We start from the raw sequence: 26,755 nt of genomic DNA, 5'->3' as shown, positions 1-26,755 counted from the left end.
TGAGACTCATACAGTCATACAGACTCATACATTGAGTAGGCTGCTATAATGAAAAAAAAAGCATACAAAATACACAACATACTTGAATAATTATCTAAGATTTAGGGCTTCAGTCAGCCCCAAACACAAATCACTAACGCTAAATGAAGGCACTAGTTTGAAAGGCACTCATTAAATTATGAAAAAAATCACAAATATAGTGGTGAGTTGAAAAATACAGTGTAAAAGGGTAAATGTAATAAATCCCATCTCAGGCAGATAGATCATCTGTCTCTGATGAATCTCTAAACTTTAACAACATGTCAATTCGGGTTCATCAGGCTTTCAAGGCACAAAGTTCCATCATTGTACAGCAGTGCTGGTTCAGGGTCATCCTTACTTTTAAAGCTTTTAAAGCCAGACAGATTCAGATAAAAAGATACAGATAAAGCAATACAATGACTGGCAAAAGTGACACAGTATACAGAAAATGAATACAGAACACAGTGTGCTCACAGTGGATTGGCTATTTGGACTGACCTGACAGAAGCTTTGTGGACACAGAGTATACCTAAAAGTGTACATAGTCCTATACAAAGTCCTGTATGAAATATTTTGGTAATATCATGGCTTCACTATATTACAATAACACTGTGCACTGCCAGGTACACAGCATTCGCAGGCATTACATTGTGCCATGTTCAATGTGAGAAAAGCCACAATGTTAATAAAAAATAACATAATACTTGAGGGGAGACTGCTCCTACCCGCCCTAGTAAGTGACTTTGATATGAGGCACTTCTTTGAAGGTGATGAATATAAGTTGCACATCATCTCATACATTCATTAGGAGACTTAATTTGAGGGCCTCACATTGAAATCACTCTTAAAACCCGTTTAACCCACTGGAGGAGCAATCATTTTACATGCGCCTTCTCATTCACAGGTCCTCCCCTGGCTGGTACTGTGGTTCAGTGGCAGTGAAGTAATCCTCCAGAAAGCCCTGCAGGTACTCAAAGGTGTGCCTCTCATCTGGATCCTTCCTCCAGCACTGCAGCATCAGCTCATGCAGAGAGGCTGGACAGCCCTGTGGACATGGCATACGATAGCCACGCTCCACTTGCTCCAAAACCTCCCTGTTATTCATTCCTACAAAGCACACACACACACACACACACACACACATACAAACCCTGTCACGATACCAAGATTTAAAACTATAATTTTATTAAGATTATAACCTCAAGGTTTTGGGCTATATCAGGGGTCGGCAACATGTAGCTCCAGAGATGGAGATAATGTAGCCTATAACTGCTGATTCATTGACCTGACCTTTAACTTCAAGGTTGGTGTGCATACTGCTGGTCACATAGCAACGCAGAAAACAATCTCACCTAGCTAGTAGCTAACAAAAAAAACAAAGATTTCAGATAAATGCATAATTTGGAGACGATTCGATTTATTTACATTTATAAGCACTCCCGCTGGTTTCCTGATACATTTAATCTTCAACGAGAAACTGTCAAACACTAAAAAGACGCAAAGCAGAAGTTTCTCATTCGCTAGCTTCTTGTTCCCGTTCCACCTTGAATGGCACAGCAGTTACATTCTGGCACCATTTAAGGTGGAACTAGAAAAATCGAACAAGAAGCTGGTGAATAAGAAACTGACTCGTAAAAAGTCAAATATTAAAAGAGATATGAGAAAAGCGGCTGTATCTCAGCTAAAACTTAAAGCAGAGCAAAGTAAGTCTGCGCTTTCATTTATATTATATTTTTTAGCCTGTACTAGCACAATAGCACATACTGAGACATATTTAAAGCCAAGATGGTAAAATGCACATAAAATGTTGTGGATCCCAAGGTGGTTTGATTTTTGTTAAAGGGACAAAATGGCTCTTCTTTTTTGTTGCTGAACCCTGGGCTACATCTTCTATGCTCCTTTATGAATTTTTTCAGTTATAAGTATTTTTTAGGGATGCACCAATATGGGAATTCTGGGCCACAGTCCATGTACATATCTGACAATGGAGAAACGTTAAGTAAACTACATATACCTAGATTATCATTTAAGAGAAATATAAACAACTGCCTAATGCCGATACCGATATAATTCCAATATCGTTGTGCACACCTATAACTTTTAAGTAAATTATACAATGTTGACTGTAGCATAACATACTAACTAAGTTGAGTCGGAGTTAAGTAAATTATACAGTGTATTTGAAGAGACAGTAGCGTTAAATATGAACCTCACTTCACTCTGATTGATTTTATACCTTAATTGCTCTTAAAGAATTCCAAACTCTAATTGTTCTTACTGCTCATTAATAGCTTTAACAGCTCTGAAGATTTTGACATATTTAAGAAGAAGGTTAAGACCCACTTGTTTAAATTAGCTTTTAATTAACATTTTATATATTTTACCGGGTGTATCCTGCCTTCCACCCAATGTCAGCTGGGATAGGCTCCAGCACCCCACCGCGACCCAGAAGGAGAAGCGGTTTAGATGATGTGTGTGTGTGTGTGTGCTTTTACTGTTTGTATTTACATTTGTAATGTTTTATTTTCTTATTTGTTTTTGTCTTTTGATTGCTTATATTTGCAATTTTAACTTATTTCTGTCTTTTGTAAAGCATTTTGTGAAACTTTGAAAAAGTGCTATATAAATAAAGCTTATTATTATTATTATTATTATTATTATTATTAGTTGTGCTCTCTGGATCAGGCCCTAAACCTTTGGTGTCAATTCCAGTGTGGGTCAGTTACTGTACAACTGATAGAACAACAACATTTGAAAAACTTGTTTTTATCAGCTTGTAAGGCTTTGTGTGAAACAGTTATAATTAGGTCCCAAAGACTTAAGTTCCAGGAATATTATTTTTGGTGAATAGGCATATATATTTTAAACCGCAGTTGTTGTAGGTGTCAGTGTAAAACATGAAGAGTAACGTTTATTGTAAATGACACCTGAAAATAACATGAACATCACCATACATAAACACAAAAACCAACAAGGTGAATGTACCTGGGTAGGGCACTCTGCCTTTTGTGATGAGTTCAGTCAAGAGGATACCGAATGACCACACATCTGATTTGATGGTAAATTTGCCATAGAGAGCTGCCTCAGGAGCGGTCCACTTTATAGGAAACTTTGCGCCTGTAATGCAGCATTCAGTTAGTCACTATTGAAAAAGCAAGAGTAAATAAATAAATACAAGCAGCATTAAAGGATGTAAATCTCATCTGAATTAGAAAACAAGGAGAGTGGAATTTGAGTGGAACAGAATAGAGGAAAAAACAAGAGAAAGAAAACAATGCACTGAAAACAGTAGCGTGTTGGGTCGGTAATGACCTTGTCTGGCAGTGTATTCATTGTCCTCAATGAGTCTGGCCAGTCCAAAGTCAGCAATCTTGCAGACCAAGTTATCTCCCACCAGGATGTTAGCTGCTCTCAAGTCTCTGTGGATGTAGTTCATCCGCTCGATGTACGCCATGCCACCTGCGATCTGTTGGAAAGGCAACCATCATGTGTCCCTGCTATGAATTATCTTAAAATAAATCTAACCTAATAATGTAAGATGCTCAGTGATTTTACTAATATTTCAGTGACAGAATTTAAAATTGTATATCCTTTATGTTGTGCAGTCTTTTCAATCAACATTTTTTTTTAATTCAACTGAATTAAATTAAGAAATGAAAAATGGTTCTTCTATGCAATCCCTCCAGAGAACCCTTTTTGGCACTTTGATTTCTAAAACTGTAGTCCAACACATGCTAAAACAGACTGCTGGAGAACACTTGCTGCTCAGTGTGCAAAGCAGCACAGGTGGAACTTAAGTCTAAATCTAATACACCATATACAACATAAAACAACCGCAATTCTTTGCACATCCTGCATTGTGAGTGTGATACAATGTGTTATTGTTACATGCTTTGTGACCAATCTCTAGTGAATAACAGTATCAGTTTAACCTGTGCAGCCATGTCCACTAGTTGAGGCAGTTTCAGACTTCTGCCTTCTCCATCTTTGAGGAAGTCCAACAAGCTTCCTGAAACATAAACAGTATATATGAATATGATCAGCCTCGGTTTTCATCTAATAGTAACGTTTTGAAACTGTGTGTCTTCGTTTGTGTACCTTGACTCATGAACTCTGTGATGATGTAGATGGGCTCCTCCGACACCACTGCGTAAAGCTGCACAAGTTTATCGTGGCGGAGTCTCTTCATGATCTGGGCCTCATCCAGGAAGGCCTCTGGAGACATTGTGCCTGGTTTCAGGGTCTTCACTGCTACTTTAGTGGTGCCGTTCCACATTCCTACACGCAGACAGAGCAAAGATGACGCAGTCTGACAAATACAAGGAATGTTCATTAGTAGATGCAAATTAATTAAAAAGCAAGTCCAATGTTTTTCCTCAAAAAACAATTCAGTAACACTTTGTAATAACAGGCCCCAATAAACAGCAACTTAATAGTCATTTATAGTTTGTTAATGACTATTAATAATTATGTAATAGTTAAATATGTAAGTAATCATTTAACCTGAAATATTAAGCAGTTATTTAGTTTCACTTTTACTAAAACATTTCACATATGTATGAATTATTTGTCTAGATTCTGTTTTAAATGATTAAGTAATTATTTATTATCTTGCTACTTTGTGATGCATAAACATTTCCTTAAATGATTAGTTAATCATTATTAAGTGGTTAATATATACTTTTGTTTAAACATTTATAAGGTTGTGACTAATAAATGTTTAATGCATTTATAAAGATATGTTGTATTACTTATTACCCTTAAATATACTATAGTTATGAAAAACACTTGCAATGCTTAAATTATTTATATGTCACTAATAATTCAAATGGTAGCATTTATGAAATTGCCTTAATAAGTATTAATTATCATTGATAAGCTAATACATAATGATTTAGTTAATATAAAGGCCTGTTAATATAAAGTGTTTCACATTGCAAAAATATAACTACTTTAGGCTTTCATGGGGAATAGAATGAGACATCAGTGTTGCTTTAAGAGACTCTAACATACCAATAATGAAGCAATGCAACATTTTCCAATAGTTATGCTATTTTTCCATCTCAAAGTAAGCAAATTGTAATGTTATAAAGTGTTGGGACCATGTTAACTTGTTGTGTGTGGTAATATGTTTCTGCTGTTCACTCATTATTTGCTGGACATGCATTGCACATATAATTCATTGAATGATGGACATGCATAGAACACCTTTAACTCTGATCATCATGATTAACATCAACCTCTTTCCTCTCAAGCATAGGAAAACTAAATTAAAGTTAACTAAATTAGGACAGTTTTTATGCTTGCAGTATCTAAACCAGATGTGGTTCTATACTCCCATGGAAGCCTGCGGGAAGTCATTTTTGTGCCGTATCTTACTTCACAAGCATGCATTTGAAATATATTTCCTTGAAAGTGTAGCTTTTTGAGAAAAACATTTGGATTTTACATGAACAATGAACAAGTGGTGAGAAGAAGAGGATGACTAGAGCAGTATGAGGGAAAGAGAATGTGATTTAGCAGCATCACACTGAGGCAAAAGGATTTTTTTGCTAAGACAAAATATACAGAATAGACAGCCTTGAAACTGACAAGAGCTAGGGGTCTTCACACAAGCACTAAGAACAGCTTTTTTTTTATCAGTCAGTTAAAAGGTGGCTCTCTGACCAGTGCTTGTTGAACAGCAGTAAAACACAAACAGCTCTGGACACAACAAAAGCATGTGTAGCAAAGCTAATCTCAGGTTAAATGACTCCTTTTCATTGTCATATTATGCTTTTAAAACATTCAATTCTGAAAGTTTCAACTGTGTTTCACTAAGTAAGCTGTGTAAACGTGCAATGAAGACTTTTTTTTCTTTTTTTTAAAGCAGAAAGCTCATTTAGTACTATAAGGTCCACCATTATCTGATCTGTGTTCAAAACAGATGTGAAACATAGAAAGAGACGATTCAAGCGTACTAAGACCAGGCAAGTGGCTCAGACAGAGCCTCCTCCACAAACAGGCAATAGCACTGACGGTAGCGTGGACAGACACTGGCTCCAGACATTGAGGCTACTGGATAACTGCGGGTAACCGCCTCACCCATCCAGACGTCCCCAAAGCAACCCTGACCCAACTTCCTCTTGAGTTGCAGTGTTTCCCGAGAGATCTCCCAGGCATCCCGCCCCAAACCGAGCGTCTGGGGTGTGGAATTGGGACACGGCTTGGTTAAGAAGTAACATAAACCATCATGACTACCTGAAGGAGGCAAAAAGAGAGAAAGAGGGGGAGAGGGAGAGGGAGAGAGGGAAGAGGGTGGAGATGGAAGAAGAATGAAATGGAGTGGCATGCAATGATATGGGCATTGGAGGTAGAGAACAGTAGCTGCACAGCTTATTGCTGACCGTCTAAATCTTGTGTCATCCTCAGGTCCTGCCGGCCACAGCACTGAAGAGTCTGACACACCTGCTTAAAACCTAGCAATGTGTCTACACTCCTAAAAATAAAGATGCCAAAAAGGATTTTTATTTGCTATAGTAGGATCACTTTCAGTTCCCCTAAGCTTTGTTTCTTAATCCTGCTCCTAGCGACCCACAGCACTGCAGAGTTTCAGTTGTTCTCCAGGACAACGGAGCTGAACCAGCTTGACAATCAGTTGATGAGCTGGATCAGATCTGTTGAGTCAAGGAATACTTGCAACCATGCTGTGCTATGGGTTGCCAGGAGCAGGATTACAGAGGAATTCCATCATTTTTCTAAAGTTCCGCATAATCAGTAAGATGTAAACAAAGTCATTCAGAGTGGTTTGATGTGAAATACTCTGTCCTAGAGAAACTTACTGAGTCGGAATTGTTCACAAGTGGTGGTGATAGGAACCAGACATCTAAAGAGTTTAACAACTCTAAAAGTAACCTCAAAGAAAGTTATTACATGAAATGAGACACTGTTTTAAGGCAGTTTTTAAGACAGTTTTAAAACAGTTTAAGATAAGCCTCCTTAAACATATTTTTCGAGGGACCCATATTATGGAAAACCGAAAGTTTGAAAACACTAACTAGTCCATAGAGTCCATATGCAGAAACTAATCTTCAAAAACAGCTCATTTTGAATTCAACATTTTTATGATGTCATGAAAACCAATACATCTATCGGCCTATTCAGCTTATAGCACTTTAGCTCCACCCACTCACGCTATGCTGAAATGATAAAAAACCTTTCTGGGTGAGGCAGCCAATCAGAACAAAGCTAATTTACATATATCAGTCACGTAAAATGGTCATGTAATAATTAATTATGACAATTGAACCCCAAGAAAAAAAATACAATGCGAGAATAATGTAGGATATGGACCCTTTAAAATCCATTCATGAGAGATATGTGCAGGGTTTGTAAAGCAAAACAGTATGCAAAAAAACTCAAATTTACCACTATTTCACAACTACCAACACTGCAATTAAAACTCATGAAGGTTCACTGGACATCTTGGACAGTATATAAAATGGTTTTATTTGCGTTGTAGACATCTTGAACCCTGGTTCCTATCACCACCACTGAAATGATTTTGGGTAAGTGTGTTTACATCTCAACTATTGAAACTGAAATTTTGAAACGCCGGTGGAATTCCCCTTTAAGAAACACTGCCCTAATGAACGTTTCAGTGAAGGTTCTTCAGAAGAGTAAGTGTAAAGCATCATTTTATCCTCCACATAATGTAAAGGTTCTATATCCATTGACAGTCATACTTAGAACTGTATATCCAAGACAAGACCCAATTAGAAACCTTCATTTTTAAGAGTGTATACTGAGCCGAAGAATGAGAACACATCTCATTTCTTTCTGAGTCTCGCGTTGGATGCTAAAGCTGTGCATTGTCTATTCTCTTCCTCCTCATCATGCCCCAGTTCAGTGTGGCTCCTACCCATCCACACTTCACCAAACTGCCCGTTGCCCAGTTTCTTAATGAGCTGCAGTGACTCCCTCGGTATCTCCCAAACATCCTTAGTCTTCACTGATAGGTCAGCTAACTTAGGCATACCGCGCCTGCAGCTGCCAATCAAACGGCAGCATAGCCCTGCTGCACGATCTGAGTCAGATAAAGAGAAACAGGAGGAGAAACAGATACGCACACACAGACAAACACAGAGTAAGAGAGTGGCAGAACAACACAAAACTAAGAGGGATACAAGATTCAAGCATATTACAAACAGCAGACATTTTCTAAAACAAAAATATAGAGTCACATTAAAATGCACATAAGAAGCAAATACACACAAGCAGACTGAAAGACTGGCTCTGTAGCCTCAGCAGGGGGCGACAGACTTTTACTGGAACTGTGGCTTCACACTTGTGTCGAAATGGCCGCCTGTCACAGGGGTGTGGGTGGTGTGAATGTCTATGTGCGTTTGTATGTGTGTAAATAAGATGAGGTATAACGATGAAGTCTTGACTAACATTAAAAAGAACAACAATCAAATTAGACAGAGACAGAAAGGCAAACATTGAAAAGTGGACATATAAAATTGCACACAGGATGAGCTCCGCTCATGAAGAACGAGAAATGAGGAAGGAAGAAAGAAGATCGGAAAACAGGCAAACTTAACCAAATAACTTGGGGTCAAAACTGTTACCAAAAAGAGCACTTCAGGACAATAAGTGATCATCTACCATAAGGGAAAGAGAAGTTCACTCACAAATCTCTAATAAGCCCGTTTAAACATAACTCCTTAAATCACAGAAATTACCCCTCAAACTCTAAGCTCATTCACCTGTTAATTTTAAAGGGTCTACATCAAGGCAAAAAACACTTTTCCTTGCTTTTTGTTCAAATAAAAGACTTTGTACCAGTTTGTTTCAGCAACTAATGTTCAGGAATTATTTGGGAATAACTCAGAAATATCAGGGATGATTATCAGCTCCCCTTCTCTGGCATTTGGAAAATGTGGTTAAAACAATAATGAGTTTAAGAACATGAACAACATGATGTCTGCAGGCACTCCTGACTGCTTTACGTAGTCATGTAAAAGTTCTATCATTTTGAATAACAGAATGCGGAGTGTGCTTAACTGTGTGTCTTTGTAAGCAGCCTTGTGTTGGTTTACCTGAGTAATGCTCCACCAGTTGTGGAATGGTTTCAAACTGACTCCGTGTGGTGATGTAATATCCACCATTATCAAGCTTCCTGATCTTATAATGCTTGACATGGTCACCCTTTGCATCGTCCCAGTCTCTGATGGACAGAGAGTATGCACCTGAGGGAGAGGCAGCAAGAGAGAGAGAGAGAGAGAGAGAACATGATGGAGGACATGGTGTAAAGATATGCTTTAGCAATAGTTATCAGTTTGGCATGACCTTTGACACAACGAAGTAGATGATGCAAGAGAGGAATTTACCTTGAGTTGTCTCACTCTCTCTTATTAAGAAAGTTCCTCTGGGGTTGCTTGGGCCCAGGAGCTGCCTCTCTGCATCCTTACGACCCATCTTACCAAAATACCACCTGCAGGAAAACAGAAAAGATTGTATAGCAGGTTTTCGCCTTATATACACAGTATTTACATAGTATTCAACTACGTCATTAAGAACGCCCTGCTGCCAATTTGGTAGGCAAGTTGTAACTCTTATAGAGCTTCGACAGAGCTCAATTCATCACTGTTTCTGCAGCTACATCCCTGCAGGTGGATGAAGTCCAAGCAGAATGACCGCAAAACTGACAAAACTATATGTAGACATTTTGAATGCAGCCTCCAGAAAACACTACAGGGAGAAGATTAACTGGATTGGTGGACTGGATCCGTATAACCTGCACACCTCTCAAGTTCAGAACATTCCAATGTGTGAGATTTTACACAAACTAATAAAAGTAGCTACCAAAAGTGCCGAAGCTCTTAAATAATGAACACACATAGTGAGAGCTCACACTTTGTGAGCTCTTATTTGAATTTTCCGTTCCACCGTAAATAGTGCTGCAGTTTCACTGAGGTGCCTTAAACGCAAAACGCAAATTTCAAAAAAGAAGTTGGTACATAACATAAACCTTTGCTTGGAGATGAATGAGCAGCTTTCAAGCAGCACAGCAGAGTTATAGTCAGCCACTGGAGCTGCTGGACTGTTGAACGCGTCTCACTTGCTGATCTAATGCTTCTCTTTACCTACTGCATTAATTAATGCACTGCTAATGGTACTGCGCTATTTTTTGCATGCTATTTAGAGTGCTACTATGTGATTTGGGTAGCAGCAGAAGTAACGTAAGCTGGAAACTTTAGTCATTTAGATTTGAACTTTGTCATCATTACAAAAACAATTTCAACTGTTTTTGCGTGCTGGGTGCCTCACGTTTATGCGCACTGTTTATCTGTATTTTGTGTGGTCCAGACACCCTGAACGGAAAAAGTGCAACTGGTCAAGCGGCCTACTTTTTTTCCTGTGGTTACCAATCAGGGTAAAGGTAATCAGGTCAAATAACAGCTGTTGAGGATGAGTAATTGAGGAGGCATTTAGAGTTGCACTTGATGAGGACTGTGTACAGATCAAAATGATCCTGACATAAGTAAAGCGCAGTTTTTTTTGTGCTAACAGAACTATGCTTGCTAATTCATAGTAGATCACATTTCAGAAGGGCAAGTGCCAGAGATTTCTACCTACACATATTGAAACAATCGCTATTGTTATTTCAGAAACATATGTGCTCCTGATTCTTCAGCAGCCATTTGTGGATAGGATTGGACATGCCTGCAGTAGATGTAGTACCTATTTTTATAAATGTTCAGGTATCTGCATCGGCAGATATGTACATCAAAGACATCGGATATCGGTATCAGCCCACATCTCTCATATTGGTGTGTGGCATGCGCCCACCCCCGGGCCACGAGATGACGGCCACGAGAGCCGGCAGAAAGGCAGGGCCCGAACTCAGAGCGAGGACGAAGCCCCACAAGGACAGTGGGGGGGAGAAGACGTCGCCGAGGCCCCGCCTGCTGGCGAAGACGTTGCCCTGCCTTCGGCCAGCACAGCCGCCCTTTTGCAGCCGCTGCTGCTCGTCCCTCTCGAAGCAAAAGACTAAGGGAAGAGCTGAAAAGCTAAACTGAGAAAAGGACTGAAAAGTCTGGTTTAAGCCACTGAAAAGTGGCCAGCATAGCTTTGGTTGTTTGGTTTTGTTTTTGTTTATTTGGTGTGTAGATAAAACCTAATGGCTGCTGCAACCCTGAATCCTGCCTCCAGCATCCTCCTTGAGCCTGGGGTAGCGCATGACATGCTACATGGTGCATCCCTAGTATTAATGTGTCCGTACTATATATGTGTGTGTGTGTGTGTGTGTGTGTGTGTGTGAGAGAGAGAGAGAGAGACTCACTCCTCTGCCTGTATGGAATCCACAGGGGCCACATAATTACTGGGAATGTACCCAGACTTTCCTGTGTCCAGAGAGCGCACGTCCCACCAGTCACCCTCACTGTGAAAACAGAAGAGCAGGTGCCATGTCAGTAGTCTACACTGCAGCTTTATAAACTCAACCAAGTAAACTCATAATGCTGCACTGCCTAGAATAACATGTGAATCTCTGTACTTTGTGAATCTATGTTCTCTTTGGTTAACTCACGTGTTATTGATAATGTGGAATTTTTCTCCCTTCTGAAAGCTCAGATCATCCTCCGTCCGGGCTTCATACTCATACAGTGCTATAAAGAGTGTAACACCTCCTCCTGTGCTCGCACACACAAACACAGACACACATACAGGCATACGTATTGGATTACCTGCAGCAGCACAGGAAATTAGAGTTTGTCAATTTGTACTTTTACATTTCTTGCTATATAAGGGTGGCTTAACTCTGGTCCTGGAGAACTTTCGTCCTGCATAGTTCCAGCCCTGGGAAGTAAGCTGTGGAATTCCCTACTCGAAAAACTGATAGTGATAAAATTTCTTAGCACTTTTTTAAAAAAGGATGAAACACATTTATTTAATCCTGTTTTTAAACAGAATTATGTTTTATTTTCTTCTATTTTATAGTCATTTTTACTGTCTTGTTCTTTTTAAAAATCTGTCTTGTCTTTCAGTCTTTTTAATCTTTCTGTAAAGCACCTAATAAGGTGCTGTATAAACAAAATGTATTATTATTATATAGACCCTGTTAATAATGGCCTTCCAGAGCATCTGAGTATTAGAGTCAGGTGTCAGTTAAAATCAGGTGAAATAAAATCTCCATGCTCGCAGATCTCCAGAACCAAGAGGTTTGCCTCCCTGTGCTACTCCTCATTACACATACATACCCGTGATGGCTGTAGAGCGGGACTGACTGGTGTTGGAGGGGAAGCTGGATGAAGAAAAACCACTGGGGCCAGAGATTGTGTTAGGGAAATCATTGTAATTGGGGATAAGCCCCACCCCTGAGCTGGGGGTGGGGTTCGCAATGTAACGTTCCACCTGAGCTCCACCCTCTGTGCCACATGAGTCAGCATTTGACACTGGGGACGATTTGGAGGCCTTCCTCAGCTTACAGCAAACACAGCCCATAATAATGCTGATTCTCAAAAAGCAGAGCTCATCACCCTGGAAACAAGAGCTTCTGCCCGTAAAAAAAGAAGGAGACAGAAGTGAGTTAGAAATGAACATGAATGCAACACAAATTACAGCATAAAAGCTTTTAGCAACATGGTGGAGGCTGTGTCGACTGAAGTACTTTCCTATGTTGAGTTATTGGTAGTGTTGCAATTTATGAGTTAACAGAGTGGAGAGAGAAGCGTGTTTTTAAAGTGGCAGCAGAGATGCAACTCAGAAAAAAACTGCACAGTGTTGACTGTGATAATTATCAACACACTGATGTTTCTATATGGTCAACACACTGATGATTCTATATGACAAGAGTGCCTGGGAGTGGCTTACTCAAGTATAACGTGCCTTTTCACATCTCTAATATAATCACTCGAGTTTGTTAAAAATATTGCAAAACAATACATTTCTCAAATGTTGTTCTGACTGGATAAAACTTTATGAATATATTAACACACTGGAATTTGCTCTGTACACATCTTGTACCATTATCTTTGACTGGATGCAGGGGATTTTGACATGTGCCAGATGCTGCCTGATCATCTTCTGTAAGTGTAATAAATGAGTGAATAACAAAAACTAGAAGAACCTCCGTATTTCTTACAGTCATAAACACAATATTGCATCGTTTGGATCTTTTGAACATTCATGGTGAAATTTTCATTCATGCAACGAAACACATTATTTTATGTGTGTTCTTGTCCACTCTGTTCTAATGGGATTAACACATGTTACAACATGTGATCTTTGATAACGGTGACATCAAAACCACCATAGCATTTGTAAGTCTACTTCCTAATTTGCATCATATTGTAGATGTGGTCAAGTTTAACATATCAACCCTGTTATAGTAAAATACGGAGTTACTTAATACAATTTCAGAACATTAAAATATGTTTGATACAGTATGAGGTCATATTTAACAATTCAACATTTTGCTAAGTGAAAATCAATGTGTTCACAAGATGCCGAATTTAGGTAAAAATGTACACCTTGTCATCTCCACAAATACTGTATTTTTTCAGTAAATATTCACAATAATATACTGTTTTCTTAAATGTTGGTGTTACTGCATTTTGCTATGAATTATGGTACACAAATTCCATTTTTAACAGCTTATTGCATAATTTGCAGTAAGTTCCAGCAAAAAACTAATTATAAAAAAAGAAATGTTACTTTAGGACAGTAATCATTTTCACATTTGTAGTAAATGCAGTAATCATTTTCACATTTGTTTTCAAATTTGATTTTAATTTAACTGAATAAAAAGTTCTCATTAAATGCCATTTCAATCAAGAATTTTTTTTCTTAAAAAAATGCTGTCTTTTAGTCCCTGTCCACCTTGTCATCTTCACATTTTAGCAAAATAAACTAATTATTCCAATACTTAGCTTATTAATTAGTTATTAAATAATCCAAATATTTAAAGTGAATTATTACAGACACCAAGGAAGCAAATTGTATTATTAGAATTTTTTGATCAAATATTTTTGCTCACAGATTTTGTTTAGAAAAGAAAGTGTAGCTTAAAAAAAGGTAAAAGGTGTAGGTAAAAAAAACTTTAAAACTTTCAAAAACATTTTACAGCAGATTTCATAACCAAAAAAACAAACTAAAAATACTAAAGGGTCACAACATCTGTTTTGCACTGGTCCATGACAGGGTGGACATGTGTTGTGGTCGATTCACAAATGCTTTGCCTGCAGTTATAAAATGAAACATATCTTAGATTGGTATAAATGTTAATATAATGAACATTCAAACAATTGGAAAATCTAATTAGGCCCCAATGGCACCCTGTACTAAAAATGACCCTTGACTTTTTGATCCATAGGCCTTTTATACAGTTATTAATCTTAAGACTTATGAATGTTCGTTAGTTAAGAAAGTGTGTAACTGAAGAGAAGACATACATACAAGCCCTTAAGACCACAGAACATCAACTCAACAAACACGACAAACCAAATTGTGTGTGACTGCTGAGACTCTAGAATGTTCATGACTCTAGAAGAACAAAAAGGGACTAAACCATTACAAACAACCTATGGTTTTAGTTCTAGTTCATTTTCCACCTGCTTGAGATACAACTGGAACTGTCAATAAACAAACAAACAAATGTGATTATTTGTTCATTTTATGCCACTGTAGTCCAAGTTCAAAGCATCTAAACTGGCTATTTAGGTACCTGCTTGCTAGTTTAACTTTGTTACACTACGATGAAACAACTGAACATTCTGAGCACAAACAATCACAAAAATCAAGAAAATCATACTGTAAAAAGTCTGTGAAAAGTGAATCAACACATTATCTATCTTGCATCCTAGATATCGTAGCTTAACACTAGTTGTGCTAATATTAAATATTATAATGCATCTTTCTACATTCACTCACTCACTCACTCACTCACTCACTCAAATGTTTACAATTACACAAATCATGTGCAGAATTAAAAAGGTGTGTACTTTTCTCTGGAGTGTGAACATATGACCGAAAAAATGCTTGTTCTGTAGAAGCTAACAAAAATGCTATTAACATTAAAGTTAACCATCTACAACACATTCTCCATCAAAGGGTTCTTTGCATGTTCGTAGTTCTATATAGAACTATTTCTTTACTAATGAACCCTTGAGTGTAGGTTACCTTCTGGTGCACTTACTGGTCATGAGTAAGTAATATAAATTCACTAAATTATTGTTGACTTTAGCTGCTAATGTCACCGAAGACAGTGGAGAACACCCTCAAGTACCATTAGGTCCTGTTGATAACAATCTAGAGCAGGTACCAAAAACCATAAAACTACCATCAGTACTGGACCAGTGGCCAGTGGAAACTTTCCTGTTGAAAATTTCCAATTCCTGTTTTCAAAGGTTCTGGCACTTTGTGCAGAGGAAAAACTCCCCTGGTTTTTCAGTATTTCTACTTTTAAACATTCTAAAACAACTGCAGCATTAGAACCATAGTGTTTGTTGGGTTGGTGTGCTCTGGCCTTTAAGGTTTAATGAGTTATGGTTTAAGGGTGATATATGATGATATCTAATGAGACTCTTACCAAATACTCAAATCATCTATTCATCCACACCATCTCCCTGTAGAGAGAGAAAGAGAGAGAGAGAGAGAGAGAGAGAGAGAGAAAGAGAAAGAGAGAGAGAGAGAGAGAGAGAGAGAGAAAGAGAGAGAAAGTGAAAGAGATGTATGGAGTTAGTGACTTTACACTTTGTGACTTTGTGGCTTCCTCTTTTGCTCTCCCCTCAGAGAAAAGGGAAGTTCTTTCTGTCTAGCATGACATTCCCCTTTCGCATGTACGTAGATCTCTCTCTCTCTTGAGCTCAGTCCAGCCTCTCTATCTGACTGACCATCAGTGGAGCAACAGGATGTCAGTGCTGCCCATGTTTCCTGTCCGACCCTCTAAAACCTGCCCCGTTTCCTGCAGAGAGAGGACATAGTTCGGCTGCAAAAAGATCCCACACCTCCCGTACTGTACAGACATACATGTACATACACACACAAACACGCAGACAAACACACGACTGGATGTTTTAGAAACGCGCAGACAAGAATTGAAAGAGAAGTGGCTGCTTCTGATGTTTAAATATATCAACCCAAGACAAGACGCACCAACACCACACTATCTGACCACAAAGTGTGAGAGACACAGATGAACAGCTGTGAGAGCTCTTGCAGTATAAAACATTTACTGTAATGCAAGTCTTCTCTGTATGTCTCATTTTTCAGATTCATGTGAAGAAATGCATGGGTTTTTATTTTTGCGTTTATAATACACCACTGTAATGATGAAAAACCAAAAACTGTAGAAAATTGTGACATACAACATTACACAGAAATACAGTTGATAACACTGCAAGATAACACCTTTTGGGGAGGTTCTTTGGCAGCTATGGCTACGGCTACAGAGTTGGTGAGAAAAAAATATTAATTTATCGAACAATGTTTGATCGCCCTCGATCTCTCTCTCTCTCTCTCTCTCTCTCTCTCTCTCTCTCTCTGTCTGGCGTAAACATGACACAGCTGCTTACGCTTTGTGTTCTGTTTATAATTTTGTGTCTCTTGTGGCCCTCTTTGCCGATTTTGAGTGTAAATAAAAGCCCCAGATTGGGTCTAAGCCTCCTCGCTCCAGTCTGTGCCAGCTGCCATCTAAACCTCTCCTCCACACTTAAATAAGTCTGCCATTTTACACCTTTAATAAAGTCATACCACCAGCAATAACAAAAGCATGTCTTAGTTTCATATGAATTATTTTTTCATTCATGGTTCTGCAAAAATTCTGTCCAAAATACAAATTCTAAAATTTTTAAACAAAACCACATTTACATTTAAATTTGAAGAAACATGGTCATTAAAAAATGTATATCGATGTGAATGTAATTCATTGCAAAACTAAACAATAATTTATGTAATTACATTTAAATAATTATGTAATGTACATCAAATGTGTAGTAATAAACATGATAAAACGTGGTCAAGAATATAAAAACAACAAAGTAACAATGATAATTTATTTCAAAATCTTATAAAAAGCTGATGAAGATATGTTTCCATACTTTTTTGCCTGGAGTTTGATTTTGAATATTTTTGCATTCCTTGTGCTATGCATTGTGTTCATGCTCTAAAGAACAAGTAAACTGCAAGGTTTTCAATAAACATCCAGTAATAGCGTGGGAAATCTTTGAGTAAGGAGCAGTTTTTATTTATTTATATTTTAATTTAAAGCAGTTCTATATAATATTTTTTGTTAAAACTGAAAGAAGCAGCATTTCTGAGTATGGAGGAAAAAAACACAGTAAAATATAGTGAACGTGTGCCGCGGCGAGTCGCCTTGTGAAGCCTGAAATAATCATTTAAAAGTAAGAGGTACCGGGACGGATTTGGCAAGAGTTTTTCAGACCACATCATATGTCTTCATGTATTAATGTCACATGCACCGACTCAAAAAGAAGGTCTGACTCGATGTTTAGGTCTCAAATGCAAAATCAACATTACACTGATGAAGATATGATGTGCATAGCAGATAATAGTAGACAATTCACTCACATCCAGAATTCTCTCTGAATACTCTTTCAACGCACTTGCAAAAGTCAGATTTATCCACTTGTGTGGGTCAGAAGCATGTTCCAAAATATTCTTCCACACGTTGTGTGCAATTACATATTTCCACTAGAGAGCTTTCCAAATCCCCAAATCCTACATAGTGCTGCTTTAAGCTGGCAATTAAGAACATCTGTACTTGCAATGGCAGGCTTGCAAGCGGGCAGAAGCTACTTGACAGAGAGGGACGCATAAATCATAAAATAACATTTGAAAATGTTATTGAAACAAAAAACCTCCATGATATTCAATTACAACAAAGAAATAAATAAACAAACAACAGGTATATGTATCAATAAAAACGGCCTTTGTGTTTCAATCATTGGCTGCAGCAGACTGAATAATGAGGAGCCAAAAGAGATTTTCATTTGAATATGAAGGGAGGATCTGGTGTTACACTTAGCAGACAATGGTTATACATATGATGGTTTGTAAGTAGGGTAGTGATTGGCCCAGGAAAGTCTTATAAACTAGTATATTGTATATTGTATAATTAGTATGTTGTGTATTGCAACTATTGTATATTGTATATCGCAACTAGTGTGTAAAGTGGGCCTATTAATCAGAGAGTAAAGAGTTTCACTGAGAAACTGCACCAAAACTGAGATAAGCAAAACCACACTGGGTGTTTTAGCGTAAGGACCAAAAACTGATCAACAGCAGGAAAACCAGCTGTTATTTTTATTTTCATTTATAAAGTTAAACTTATTTTTAAAAAGAGGAACTTACAGGATATGAATAGAAACAGTCATCAGAATTTAAAGAAGAACGTGCTGACAATTCAGCGGTGACCAGGAAGTATTATCTTATTTGCATAATGCTAACAGACCTTTATAAACTATAATTCATTTTTTTTCTTCTTCTTCTTCTTCTTATTATTATTATTATCCATTAAGCTTACGTGCTGGCTACTCAATGATACCACAATATGGACTTAAATGCACTTGATGTGTGTGGTGAGCTGTGGGATGAATAAAAAAATGATGAAATATTGAGCGTCTCCTAAAGAGGTTACTATGTAAAATGTTCAAGTTTCCGTTTTCATCTTCATGACAGCCAACCTTTAGTGGGTCTCTCAGAGGAAGTTACAGTTGGGGGTAAGCCACAAATAACTACAGTATAATTAGCAGTATTAGAGTAGAATGCCTGCACTCATTAGTAGAGCATTATGAGCACTCTGCTTTACACTGTGGAAGCTGGCAGATTAAAGCTGTGTCAAGTTCTGCTTTATGACGATCTCCAATGATCCAATGATCTCCAAAGCTCACAAAAAATTGTGCTTTAACATGAAAACACAATTTTCAGGTTGTTCAAATCTCCTGATACACATGTTGCATATAGTCTAAAGTCTTTCTGCATAATTATAAGCAAGTTTCTTCACAAAGCACAGTTAACCTTACATTGTCATGCAATAAAGCACAGCCATTCAATACTCAACACTCAAGGTAATGAAGTGAAACACAAATGACACAAGGTTGTTGTGGTGTAAGCCCTAAAAAGCTTAATTGTTTAAGCATAGTTTTAAAGGTGCAATCAAAAAAGGGAAAACTGAAATACAGTTCATGAACATAAAAAGTGATTTTTTTATATTTAGTAAAATGAAAGCCAAAAATCAAGAGACAAAGAGTGCAGATGAGAGCAGGTGGTCATGGAAGAGGAAGAAGACGAAATGGAAGAAGAAGAAGAAGAAGAAGAAGAAGAAGAAGAGAATGTATTATAGATGAGATATGTGCAACAGCCCTTGACTATTTTGGTATGCCAATGAGAAAAACTAGACAAAGGGTTCAGCCCAATCTGATCCACTTTGATAATCAGGGTGTTCAGAGATGAAAATAAGTAATTTACAATACTGTACTCATGTTTTTTTTGCTTTCGAGCATTTCAGAATGTCTTTGTATTGACGCAGTAGGGAATATTCTGTTTTTCTAGAACTGAAAGACAGCTGATCAGGAATTGTTAACAGTTGTGTGTGTTTCATGTGCTCACTTAGCCCAGACAGTTTATGCTTCAAGTTAAAAAAAGGACAAATAGAAAAATCTTCCTTAAATCAGCCATCATGCAATTAATCCCTAATTTATATTGCCTCTTTTTGTCTTTTACCCTTTGTGAAGTACTTTGACCTGCATTATTTGTAAGAATGATGCTACATGAGAAAAGCTTATTCATTTATTCATTCACTCATTTATTTATTTATTTATTTGCTATTTTTAAAAAGGTTCATTCACTGGTGCTCGCTCCTCAAGGGCCGCAGTCAGGCACAGTTTGGTGATCACGCCCTCCAGCATGAAATGAAGGATGAAATGTATGTATAAAGTGAAAGTATTCTTCAGACTGATCGGCCAATCAGAAGCTTTACAGCTTTATTGTCTGTTCTGAAGTGAATGAACTTAAAACACTATGCATGTGTCTGAAAATCTTAATTGTCTTTGTTGCAGTGAGTGAATGGTACAACTGTCCTGTTATAAAACACATTATTATGCAGTTATTTGTTTGTGCTACAACTATCCTGTTGTAAAACAATTTTTATGCAATTATATGAATGCCTTTATTCATCCTAACACAGAATACTCATTAGGAACATTCTGAGATCAATGAGGATACTCACAGCACACAATATACAATTTTGTAAAACTTCTACAAACTGAAACACATACTGTAAGAACAAACACTGCAGTAACAATATATCCTGCATTAAGTTAATTGGTACATTATGTGTCAGTAAAAGTCAAATAAATATTACAACATCCATAAGTTTCCTCTCAAAAATCTATTTTTGGTCATTTATAAAAAATAGTCATCATTTATGGATTTAGCCAAAACTCGAAAAAGTAGAAAAAAAAATTAAAAAGTAGAAAAAAATTAATATTTCACAAAAACAAGTAAACACAAAATAAAGTTTTTAAATGATCTTTTCATTTATTGAAGGAAAGCAGTTATCTAACACCAACTGAAACAAGTAATTGCCCATTTTTATACTCAATCATCCAATTAACCAAACTGAGTTGCTAATTGGGATCAATTAAACTAGACACATTTTATTACTGGCTTGCTGACTGCAATCTCTGCTGAATTTAAACATCCCTTAAACAGAACGCTTCCAGCAATGTGAGGTAGACTAAAAGGTCTCAACAAGCAGCACGCTACCGCGATCAAGCAAAATTCAAGAAGATGTGAGAAGACAGTTACTGAAATATAACAGTCTAGAAAGAGTTGTAAAAGCTGGGATTCCAGCACAGTGGAGAAGGAAGTCTTCCCAGAATTGCCCGGAGTACAAAAATGTCTCCAAGAGCACAGCAACAACTCATCCAGGAAGTCACAAAAAACCGAGATCAACATTTAAGGAACTCCAGGCCTAGCTCGTCTCAGATAAGGTCAGCGTTTATGGTTCCACTATTAGACAGAGACTGGGCAAATTTGGAATCCATGGGAGAACTGCACTGCAAAAACCACTGCTGACCAAGAGGAACAAAAAGGCTCATCTCAAATTTACCAAAAAACACCTTGATGAACCCCAAGCCTTTAGGAATAATGTTCTGTGGACTGATGAGTTGAAAGTGGAACTTTTTGGAAGACAGGGCTCCTGTTTCTTATGGGATAAAGCTTAAGCTTAAGACCATCATATCAACAGTCAAACATGGTAGGGGTAGTGTGATAGTGTGGGGATGCTTTGCTGCTACTGGGCCTGGTCGACTTGCCGCGATTGACAGAACCATGAATTCCACCCTCCAACAGAAAATCATGCAGGACAATGTGTGGTCATCAGTCTGTGATCAGTAGCTCAAGAACAATTGGGTCATGCAGCAAGACATCTATCCGAAGCACAAAGTGAGTCCACTTATGAATAGCTCAAAGGAAACAAAATTAAGGTTCTAGAATGGCCTAGTCAAAGTCCTGCCGTGAACCCATGAGACGTTGTAACAGAATCTTACAAGGCCATTTCATCCACAAAAACCCTCAAAGTGGCTGAATTAAAGCAATTCTGCAAAGAAGAGTCGGCTAAAATTTCCTTCATAGTGATGTAAAAGACTGATCTCCAGTTACAGGCAAGTTGGTTGCAGGTGATAAAGGTGGCACAAACAGATATGAAATTGTACTTTTCTACACAGGGGATACTTTTTTTTCTTCAACAAAGGAAAAAATATCTGCAACACCTATTACACGTGTTTAAAAAAAGTAAAAATTAAATAACTGGATAACTGGCCAAAAGAACGACTGCATAAAAATTGTTCCTCATGTTCTTCTTGTCTTATAGCATATTTTGTATGAGGATCTGAAACCATTTAGTGTGATAAATGTGCAAAAATAGAGGGAATCAGGAGAGGGCAACACACACATACAGAGCAACAAAATTCTCACAGTCACACCCCTTCCCCTTCAAACTTCAGTAGATAAGAAATCTCCCTGGTGGAACCAAGAAACACACACTTATGCAAACACACACACCTCTGTGCAATGTATGACCCGTTATAAGAGCAGATGTTTACATCTTAGCCCACATTCTTGCATGTTTGGAACAATCTCTTTAGCGTCCAGCATCCTCACACCAGTCCTCACTCTCTTGCTATTTTCTTCCTCTTGTCCCTTCCTGTGACAAAACACCGGACATACATATGCGCAAACACTGCAGTAATACAGCAGCCTATCAGTGAAGGGCAGCAGTATCTTTTTTAATTGAATTCTTTCTTTTTTAATTGAATTCTTTCTTTTTTTTTTGCAAGCAACACGATAACGAAAACTCTCTCTTCTTTACCTGCTTATCTACAAACTCTTTCAGTCTTTCTGCTTCTTTTCTCACACTTTGCCTGCCTGCTCTGGACCTCTTGCCTCTCCCCTTCCATTCTCTCTCGCTCCCTTTGAGACAGGAAGTTCCCTCCTCCTAACAGGAAGTCTTGTGTGAGTGGAGCTGGAATGATAGGATACTGGGAAGTGAGCAGTCGTTCTGCAATGTGCACACATAAACATGCACGCACGCACACACTACAGCAGCACAATTAATCATGTACCAATCAGTATTGCGATTTCCGTTAGTGTCGGTGTAAAAGTCTGTGCATCTTTAAAATCGTTCACAGGAGAATTTGATGTGTAAAGTGCTAAAGTACTGCACAAACAAGAAACCATAACAACTTCATACAGCACTGTGGAGAAATATGCCAATACGTATTCAGGCCGGAGGGCACAAGAGAGAGAGAGAAAGAACTACATTTGGAGAGAGATACAGAGTGAGAGAAAGCCTAAAGATATAGAGAGACTGAAAGAGACAGAGGGAGACAAAGAGAGAGAGAGAGAGAGAGAGAGAGAGAGAGAGAGAGAGAGAGAGAGAGAGAGAAACAAACAGAAAGAACTCTAGAGGCAGAAGAGAGAGAGTCAGACAGAAAGAGAGGGTATGAGAAAGCTAAAGTTAGAGATGAAGGGGGAGAAAGCTTGAGACAGAGAAAGCCAGAGAGAGAGAGAGAGAGAGAGAGAGAGAACAAGAGAGAGGGGTAAAGGAATAAAGAGAGAGTTAGAAGTAGAGAGTGAGAGAGAGACAGAAAGAGAGAGAAAGAAAGAAACACACAGAAAGAACATTAGAGATAGAAGAGAGAAAATCAAAAAGACAAAAAGAGAGGGTAAGAGAATACTAAAGTTAGAAATGGAGAGGGAGAAAGCTCAAGACAGAGAAAGCTAGAGTGGGGGCAAAGGAATAGAGAGAGTTAGAAGTAGAGAGTGAAAAAGAGAAAGAAAAAGAGAGAAAGAAAGAAACAAACAGAAAGAACATTAGAGATAGAAGAGAGAAAATCAAAAAGACAAAAAGAGAGGGTAAGAGAATACTAAAGTTAGAAATGGAGAGGGAGAAAGCTCGAGACAGAGAAAGCTAGAGAGAGAGAGAGAGAGAGAGAGAGAGAGAGAGAGAGAGAGAAGACAATGGAAAAGTCTGTCTTAGGAATAGGAAGTCAGGTGTCACAAACACAGCCACTTCCTTTTTCCAAATGATGTCAGTTTCCTCCAGGGAGAGATTTCACACTGAAATCTACACAGACTGAGATTTCATTAGCAGACCTGTATTCAGAAAAACACCTAAAACATTAATTTGTGCTCATTTTATGCTGCTCAAATCCACTTTTACTGTTCTTACTGTTACCAAGCTAAATGTCTCCACTCCATGCTCTATGCTAACCCCAAATCCTGTCTCAGCTCAGAGGGCTCCTACTCAGCCTAGAAGGAGCGCGATGCAGATTAACACATAAAAGGTAGAGTCAAGTTTAATGGGATAACATCATCCTGAAGTTCTAACTAATCAAAATTTAAAAAAAAATGTCTGTTAATTCCATCTTTTACAGAGACAACCCTCCCAAAACAACCTGGCCCTCAAACGCAGTGTCGCCGTCACGATCGGGCACAATCTGGTTCACTTGCATGTTGTGCTGCTGGTCAACCCAGCCATGTTCGGTTTCGGACAATTTCTCGGTAACAGGGAATAGACACAGGGCCGCGCCCACTTCCTCCCTCAGCGCCATGGGGGCTTTAGGCAGGAAGTGACCTCGTAAAAGAACAGGAAGTGATGAACCCCATGGCCTAATCTGGTCCCGGTGACATTCCATTCTGTTTTTCACCAAAGGGTGTCAACCTGCTCCACCGTTGGACTATTATTACACCATCTAGAGTCTCAACGTAAGTTAGTCAACAGCTTATGAGGCAAGTGTCACCACATGTGGTAAGTGTCAGACAACCCATGAACAGTGCAGGTCGGTTCCTCAATGTTAGATTTGTTTCAAAGTCCTGACAGAAACGTAGTCAGTGATAAATGTCACTGACCAGAATGATCAGTGACTAGAAACACTGTAGGACACTGCATGATTAGAGGTGGGCAGAGTATCCTAACACCATACTCGTGCATAAGTATTGTTATTTTAGGTCAATAATAATTCGAATATATGTAAAATTAGTTACAACCTTAGTACAAAGGTGTCACTGTGGTGGTACCTTCAGGCGTATGTTTAGTTAGGGAACATAACTGTACCTGTACTATAGCTATTCCAATGCAGTCATACTTTTAAAGTAGCACTGACTCCTGTCTTGACTCTGTCTAGAAGATTTTTTATTTCCTACCCTCAAAAAGTTATGAAAAGGTACAAAAACACCACTTTTGACTGGAAAAGTGAATGAAGTGTACATTTACAGCTCTTTTTAGGTACACAACTGGCCCTTAAAGACCATGTCGTACTTAAATCTACCTGGACAATACCCTATTTCTGAACTGTAGTGGAACTTTTAGTACATCCACATCTGTCAGCATAAGAACTGAAGTTTGTTAGGCTCTCTTCTTATTTTTTGGGATTCTTTTGGCTTAAAATAAAAATTATAACTCTGAAAAGTAAGAGGTGTGAGCCGTCCAGGTGCTGAACCAACAGAACAGAAAGAAAGTCCACCCAAATGGCAAAGATTCAAATGGAATTAAGGCCCCTTTTTCACAACCATACATAAAAACTGACATGGGAAAACAGTGAGAAAAGTGCAAATCCATCAAAAAGTTAGTTGAGAACGTGGAGCTGAGGAAATGTAACTAGTTCCTGTCCACCACTGTGTGTGATAGTGCTACACCAAGTGATAAGGACTACAATGGATTCAGGTCAGCCATTTCTAACAAGAGCAGACCAGAAAAAAACATATACATCGATGTACAAGTGCCACCAAACCAGCTTTACGTTTCAGAAACTGAAAGCTTTCCTGTCAGAGGTCATCCAAAATCAGCCCACAGAGGTTTCAAAAGTCTCTCTCACGCACCCACGCGCACAACCTGACAGACTCTCATGCTACAGCTAAAGCAAAAGCTAGTTGCTGTCAAATGAGGCGGTGGTTATATCTGAATGTGTGGCTTTAATTTTCAGATGCTGAAGAACATCCTAGCAGTAAATACTGTATTCAGGCCAAGCAGAGTAACACTTTCACACGCCTTTATTTTGACGAAACCAGAATAAGCTTCTCACTCGATTTCCCGTTCCACCTTAAACGGTGCAGCAGCTACGTTCTGCAATGCAACTGCTGCAGAACGCTACCGCTGCACCATTTAAGGTGGAACGGGAAATGGACTAAGAAGCTGGCAAATAGGAAGCCAACTCGCTTCATCGTGCATCATCTCAGATCAGACTACAGCCCAACAGGGAAGTTACACCGCGAAAAAAACAGGCCAAGCCACAGCACATAGCGGCTTAATGAGAGCAGCGCAGGATAAGAAGACACTTCATCTCTCTCAGGACACCAGCGTCTCGCGCCGTCACGGTTTTGTCTCACTATCTGACATTAAGACACTCAGACGAATCACACGCTGTCATCATTATCGCTCACCTGAGTGAATCCTCGCGGCTGCGGGAATCGCAGAGATTTGCCCGAGTGTGCGAACAGACGACGCGCACTTGCCGCTTCGCTCGTCAACGCGGAGAGTGAAAGGCGGCGCTCAGAGCCGCGCAGCTGACCGCGGATGCGCTCGCGCCCTGTCCGGAAGGGTTGAATTGTGCGCGCGCTCTACTTGTCCAGCGCGTGTGCGAGGGCGGTCTCAGCTTCCCTCATCGCACACGACGCCAACACTGCCAACATCACCAACACCACACCCCCGGCACACTGCACTGTTTTGTCCAAAAGTCACAAAACTCGTAACGCTTGGCCACTTCAGTCAGTTTATTAGTGACTGATAAACTACAGCAGAGACGAGGAGGACGACAATCACTGTGAAACAGCAGAGGTTCACTCAGTGTTGTTACTGACAGGCAGCTTTTACTGAAATAAGAGTTTATCAGTGTTTTTTTCTGCATCATTGTAAATGTTTTGAGGCAGTTGGTCTATTTCTGCGTCTCATGTTACGCTGTCGCCTGCCAGTGGCCAGACACCGCAACTGCGACATTTCTTTCTTATTTTTCTTTTCTTGCTATTTGCATGTATTTTTATCATTATTACATTACAATAAATATGTTTTTCAGGGCGGCACTGTGGCGCAGTGGGTAGCGCTGTCGCCTCACAGCAAGAAGGGCCTGGGTTCGATTCCGGGCCGGGTGACCGGGGTCATTTCTGAGTGGAGTTTGCATGTTGTCTCCGTGTCTGCGTGGGTTTCCTCCCACAGTCCAAAGACATACAGTCA

At 38.8% G+C, this 26,755-nt stretch overlaps 1 protein-coding gene across 4 annotated transcripts; it reads right to left on the bottom strand.

Annotated features, from left to right (window-relative positions):
• Positions 1-31: 31 nt before the first annotated feature.
• On the bottom strand, positions 32-26,110 carry yrk (Yes-related kinase). Of its 4 annotated transcripts, XM_036566573.1 has the most exons (14): positions 25,969-26,110; positions 15,593-15,629; positions 12,264-12,559; positions 11,594-11,696; positions 11,348-11,446; positions 9,393-9,496; positions 9,102-9,251; positions 7,922-8,086; positions 6,106-6,261; positions 4,120-4,299; positions 3,954-4,030; positions 3,334-3,487; positions 3,007-3,138; positions 32-1,128 (listed from the first exon to the last, which is right to left on the bottom strand). In XM_036566573.1, the coding sequence occupies exons 3-14, from the start codon at positions 12,505-12,507 to the stop codon at positions 920-922; spliced, it is 1,773 nt and encodes a 590-aa protein (XP_036422466.1). In that variant the 5' UTR covers positions 12,508-12,559; positions 15,593-15,629; positions 25,969-26,110; the 3' UTR covers positions 32-919. The 4 variants fall into 4 exon arrangements, with proteins under 4 accessions (XP_036422466.1, XP_036422463.1, XP_036422465.1 ...); XM_036566570.1 differs by lacking the exon at positions 6,106-6,261; XM_036566572.1 differs by lacking the exon at positions 7,922-8,086.
• Between the last annotated feature and the right edge of the window lie 645 nt (positions 26,111-26,755).

This window comes from Colossoma macropomum, unplaced genomic scaffold (genome assembly GCF_904425465.1).
Source record: "Colossoma macropomum unplaced genomic scaffold, Colossoma_macropomum, whole genome shotgun sequence".
Taxonomy (NCBI): domain Eukaryota; kingdom Metazoa; phylum Chordata; class Actinopteri; order Characiformes; family Serrasalmidae; genus Colossoma; species Colossoma macropomum.
This window is presented reverse-complemented; position numbering and strand designations above follow the sequence as displayed.

Excerpts from the sequence above, each read along its gene's own strand:
- yrk (XM_036566573.1), bottom strand. The coding sequence starts at position 12,507 with ATGGGCTGTGTTTGCTGTAAGCTGAGGAAGGCCTCCAAATCGTCCCCA. Across the intron at positions 6,262-7,921 it reads GTTTGGTGAAGTGTGGATGG|GTAGTCATGATGGTTTATGT; the intron begins GTAGGAGCCACA and ends TGCCTCCTTCAG. Across the intron at positions 4,031-4,119 it reads CACAGAGTTCATGAGTCAAG|GAAGCTTGTTGGACTTCCTC; the intron begins GTACACAAACGA and ends TTTATGTTTCAG.